The sequence below is a fragment of the Gracilinanus agilis genome, chromosome 6 (assembly GCF_016433145.1).
Source record: "Gracilinanus agilis isolate LMUSP501 chromosome 6, AgileGrace, whole genome shotgun sequence".
In the NCBI taxonomy this organism is placed as follows: Eukaryota; Metazoa; Chordata; class Mammalia; order Didelphimorphia; family Didelphidae; genus Gracilinanus; species Gracilinanus agilis.
This window is the reverse complement of record NC_058135.1, coordinates 173,045,095-173,051,094: the sequence shown is the minus strand read 5'-3', so window position 1 is coordinate 173,051,094 and position 6,000 is coordinate 173,045,095. Positions and strand designations below refer to the sequence as shown.

At 32.6% G+C, this 6,000-nt stretch overlaps 1 protein-coding gene across 1 annotated transcript in view; it reads right to left on the bottom strand.

Annotated features, from left to right (window-relative positions):
* ATP8A1 (ATPase phospholipid transporting 8A1) overlaps nt 1–6,000 on the bottom strand; it is a 279,653-nt gene that overhangs the window by 174,317 nt on the left and 99,336 nt on the right. The window contains exon 15 of the mRNA XM_044681740.1: nt 3,322–3,449. Within this exon, the coding sequence (XP_044537675.1) occupies nt 3,322–3,449 (128 nt within the window). The remainder of the gene's footprint in view (nt 1–3,321; nt 3,450–6,000) is intronic.

Below are 6,000 nucleotides of genomic sequence, written 5' to 3'. Positions count from 1 at the left end.
AGAGAGAGAGAGAGAGAGAGAGAGAGAGAGAGAGAGAGAGAGAGAGAGAGAGAGAGATTACATAGGTAGGAGGCAGGGAATATGTCAATGATTTCCTTGGTCGAGGGAATTTCTAGGAGAGGAGACTCTTTACCAGTGTAGATTGGCATCTTCTTTATTGCTTAGAGTGGCCTAGAGCACACTGATGTTAAATGCTTTGCCTGCCATCCGAAAGAGGCAGGATATGTCAGAGGCAGAATTTGACCTCAGGTCTTCCCGACTTGGATGCTCTCTCTCTATTTATGTCAGTAGGTGGTTCACTTCTTGATATTTAATGAAAACTGATTAAAACATTAACCATCCAAATGATTGCTTAAATGATAGCAATACACTAAACCATTCATATACAGAAGAGACAAGCTTGATTTCATTCATTTCTCATGAAACATTCAATAATAATTACCCATTTATCACAGTTATAAAAACAACTTAGTCTTAATATATTTAGGACTCTGAAGTAAAAGAAGCAACATGGATTATTATAATTAGCTTATTAATTAATTCTAGTCTCTCTTCTCTATCATACATCTTCCATACAATTGCCAAGTTACTATTTCTAAGACATAGATTAGATCATGTTGTTCCTTAGCTTAAAAAATAAAATTCTTCAGTAGTTTCCTAAGTGCAACTAGATGGCACAGTGCATGGAGTATTGGGCCTGGAGTCAGGAAGACCTGGCTTCAAATACAACCATATTACTCTATTTATAAAATAGAAATAATAACAGCACCTATCTCCCAAGATTACTGCAAAGTTTAAATGAGATAATATATGTAAAGTGCTTAGCACTGTGCCTGGCACATAGTTAGTGTATATAAATGAAAGTTGTTTATTATTGTTGTTGTTATTATTATTATTATTATCAATGATTATCTCTAGAATAATTTCCTCTCTTTGGTGCTTAAGGCCCTTTCCAATATGTCTTCAATCTATCTCAATAGCCTTATTTCACGTTTCTTCTCTTTTAAGTATTCAATATTCTAGCCAAATTGGTCTGCTAGAAGATTTAAGCCTTAAGGGACTATATAAACATCATTTCTTAGTAGCAGTAGTAGGATGGCATACGTATGCGTAGTACTGGGGGTTTCATCTGTAAAGTATTATCATCAGTAGTATTTTTAAAAGTCCAAGTAATACACTCAGGGAATATGAAGCCAGAAAAAATATTTAATTTGACCTTGTATCCAGATTTTTAGTTAGGAAAATGTGGTTGCCATATGGTAAGCAGCTAAGAATGAATTTAATTTTATTGAGAAGAGAAGAATAATCTACCTTCAGATGGTTCAATTTTAGTACCTAAATTGAAAACTTTAGCCTTAGAAAAGGCTAAAGAAATGTTGAAGGCTAGAGAAATGTCAATTTTAAATTTCCATCAATGCAAATATTAAATGAAAAAGATACAGAGAGGGCAGCTGGGTGGCTCAGTGGATTGAGAGCCAGGCCTATAGATAGGAGGTCCTGGGTTAAGATCTGGCCTCAGACACTTCCTAGTCGTAGGACAAAGGGGCAAATTGCTTAATCCCCATTGCTTAGCCCTCACTGCTCTTCTGCCTTGGAACCAATATAAAATACTGATTCTAAGATGAAAGGTAAGGGTTTATTAAAAAAATACATAAAGAAGAAAAATAAAAATGAAACACCATCAGGCAAGCAATCAAGGTTATAAGTCTAAAGGGAAATAGGAAAATGAATCTAATATATTTACAGTCATGAGCCTTAAGTTTTAAAAAAAAAATAAAACTGTTATTGGAACAACAAATTTTACCAATATAAAAAAATCCTGACAACGAATGGCCAGCATTTTATTTCAATACCTAGCTTTAAAAAATTTGGACTATTTAGAATACAAAAAGAAAGAAATTATTCAAAAGGCTGAAATTAACCTCAAGGTGAAAGAATGAACAAATTTGGTGTATAATATAAGCTAAGAATGCCCAAATATAATCGGTGCACTAAAGGAGTGAGGTAAAACATCAAATTGGCCTAATGACTCATGAATAATTACTCTAATATTCTTTCTATTAAGGCACACCTTAGTAGTAAATTAGATGTTTAAAAAAAAGGGAAAAATAATGCGATAGGTCCAGATTTGTGAAAATAAGACGACTGCCTTTTATACATAAAAGAGAAATTATTGAGGGGAATTTTGAAAAAATTTCCCCCCCAGTAATAGGGTCATATTTTTGATCTATCAATCAAATAACCAGCAATCATTTATAAGTACTCTCTATACTCCAGGCACCTATAAAGACATCTTGGAAGAATAGACATAAAATGGAGCAAAGAAGACCTTGGTTCAGTTTCTGACATGAATTATGGGGCCCTAGGAAAGTCATTTAACCTCTTAATGCTCTAGACAACTTTCTGAGACTATAAATTACAGAGAAGGTACCAACCTGCATTGGTAAAAAGAGTTTTCTCCCAATATCAGTGAAACAATGGCCCTATCTTATAGGCCAATCAATGACCAGATGCTATGTTTCAGCCACATTGTCTCTAATTATCATCTTACAGTAGAAGAATGCCTGTATAAGATGGTAGCTGAGAGTTGGGCCTGTAAGTCTATAGTCATGGATCAGTACAAAATCAATGAACGAAAATCAGACTCAGATCTCACTAGAATCTGAAGTTGGAAAGAAACTTAAGAGATCATTCCAGCCTTTTCATTTGTAGATGAGAAAACTGAGGGTCAAAGCAATGAAGTTTAATGCTTTGCCCATGGTTAAAGAGCTAGTTATTTGCAGAGATGTATTTAGAATCTGAGTTTCAATTTCACAGACAGTGCCTTTTTGTTTTAGAACTGATTTTTTAAACCAATTCATTTTAATCAAGATTTTAATACATATTTTGAAAGTTCAGATTTTAAAATGGAAGAGAATTATGCATTGCACGTCTAGAAAATAGAGCAAATAATAAAACTATATCTGAAAAAATAAAAGAAATTTAAATGTGCAACTGTGTTAATTTGAAATTATTGAATTTTTAATACTTTACATATTGACTCTGTGAATAAATGTTAAGCACAGTTGACAATGGTACATAACAAATATTTTTAATATTATGGTAGGTTTAAAATTTTTCTAACTAATTATGCATGAAATTACATTTCCCTTTATATGTACAATACATTTTTTGAAATTTCCCTTAAGGCTCTCAAAAAGTTGAATGTATATTTTGTCATAAAAAATTCTTAATGTAAGAAAAAATGCAAATAGCAAATGTGTTTTGATAAATAACATGAGTACAAGATTGGTATAAACCACACTAATTAATCATATTTACCCAATTTATGAAGTAGGCCTGGGTAAATTTAACAACTTCTAAAGTAACCAACAAGCTGATTGGAATAAGGTTGTTGAACAGGATGATAAAAGTCAAGAAATTCAATCCGAAATTATTAGCTCCACCATCTGTTAAAAAGGGAAAGAAAAGTTATTTCTAGTGACACTTTTTAAAAAAATGTACAATCACCTAGAATTTCAATTGAAAAAGAAATTATCTTCTAACATATGAGATGAATAATTATCAGTTTTTGATGTACATTGGGCTGATAATCACTTTTCAAATGTCAAGAAAAAAAAAGAATCAGATTATAGGAAAAAGATTATCCAGAATTTCAAGCCTTGTTACTAATCAGGAAGTCTTTGGGCAATAAGGAAAAAGCAGTGATTTTAAAAATACAAATCTTATATAGGTGAGGATTATTTACACAAGGTCTTATCAGGAGTTTCTTTAAAAAAAAAAAATAACAACCTGTACTATACGCTTCCTTAAGATTTAAACAAACAAGGTTTTGTTCTAATCTATCCACTTCCCCGGCATCTTAACACAGAGTATTTATGATTTTCTTGCCTTTCTGACCACTCCTACTTTATTTCTCTGTCTAGATACTGTTTCTCTTGCTAGATAGTTACCCTCCCCCCCCCTTAAGTTTGGGTATTTCTCACAGTTATGTACTAGGCTCCCCACTTCCCACTTTCTCTTCTTTCCCCTGGTGAACCTGGCTCTAGTCAGAGGAATTGAGTTTAAATCCCATCTCTAAGGCTTACTATTATGAAACCTTTGGCTAGACCTTTCTCCTTGAAGACCAAACTTCCCTCCTCATCTGCATCTGCTGAAATCTCTATCTTCCTCCAAGATACAATTGAGATGCATGGAAAAAGCCTCCCTCATGGACTTTGTGAAAGCTTTCTCCTCCTCAGACTTTGTTCATACTTCTGCCTTATGGTCATTCCAATCTTTCCTATGTTTCATAGTTACCTTTGTATATACTACTTGTTGCTTCCCCCAATCAATTATGATTATAAGTACAAAATGATACCACCAGGGCTAATATTATAGACTATAGGAATAACAAATGATGTAAGGATAACAAATCAATTATTTTAGGACTAACGTAATAAATGTTACAAATAATGAATAAATAATAATGAATAAATGTTATAAAACAGAGGAAAAATAGTTTTTTCCCCATGAAACTTTGAAGCATTTCAAAAAATGTTTCCTAAATTGAGAATTATCTATTGGCTAGGTACACATCAAAAGGAATTACAAAGCATTTACTAGAAATGTCCATTAGTGTTTCATTAGGTACATAGTAGGAAAGAATATAAATGTTCTTAAAGGAAACTATTTTAATGACACTTCCCAGCAGGAAAAGCTAACTAATATAATAATATAGGACTCACTTGCTCTAATAAGTTGAAAGTCAAAGTACTTTCATTTTTAATTAGTTTTAAAACTTGTAAAATACTTGTTTTCTAAAAGTTTCAAAATTATTGTAGTTGCCATAGATACAAACATACTTGAACTCTGCTTTCAATACTAATGTAAATGAGCAGTTTCTTATCTTTCATTACTAAATGTAATTGAGTGCTTTCCTATTTTTTAAAAATTCTCTTTAAAGAAATTTTCCTTTCCTGTAGCCTCTGTGTATAGTTATTGAATCATCTTGTATTCTTATGGAATTTTCACTTTAAAATTAAGATTATAAAAACAAATTTGTTGTAAAGTTTATTTTGACTAATTTAATGATTATAAAAAGTATAAAAATTAGCTTCTTTTTGGCTTTTATACCAGATTTATTTTCCAGGAATATTTTCCAAATGCCTCAGGAATTTTTTGTAGTCTGGACAGTGTGGAGAGTTCCCTCCATGTAGAAAATCCTTCTACAGCAAGGAAGGAAACTCAAATGTAATTTAGTCTTTAAAAATACCTAGAGAACTAATGTAAAAGGACTTGTCCATGGTCACAAAGTCAGTATGTAATGTCCTTTTGCTGGCTTTGGGTGGAAGACTCTTGTTGCATTGCTCATATGCAGATTCAAGTCACAATCCTGAGTCAAAGTTTCAAGGTGAGGAAGAACAATAACAAACATCAGGGTTTGCAGCCCTTGGGGAACAGGGACCCATGTCACAGTTCCAAGACAGAAAAGAATCCTTGTGATTGCTCACAGACCACAGCACAAGCTGGGAAAGCATTAAACACACCTCTCCTTAGATCTAACCACTTTGGAAGAACTAAAAACTGATAGATCTCCAGAGATACTTTGAAGGTAGATGCACAAAACCCTGATGTTTGGAACAAAGATCTTTTCAACACAGGAATAGATTCCCATTTTAAGAGTTTTTTAAGTCAAAAGAAAAGGACAAGTCTTCAAAATGAGCAAACAAAAGAAAACTTGACATAGAAAGTTATTTTGGTGACAGGGAAGACCAAAACATGAGCTCAGAAGAAGACAACAAAGTCAATATTGCTTCATTCAAAGCCCTTCAAGAAAAATATGAATTGGTCTCAAGCCCAAAATGGAGGCACTCAGAAAGGATTTGCAAAAATCAATTGAGAGGTAGGAAAAAAATTAGGAAAAGAAATAATAGCCATAAAGAAAAATCAAGAAAAAAGAGTCCACAGTTTGGTAAAGGAGGCATGAAAAAAACTTAAGAAAATAATATCTTAAAAAAC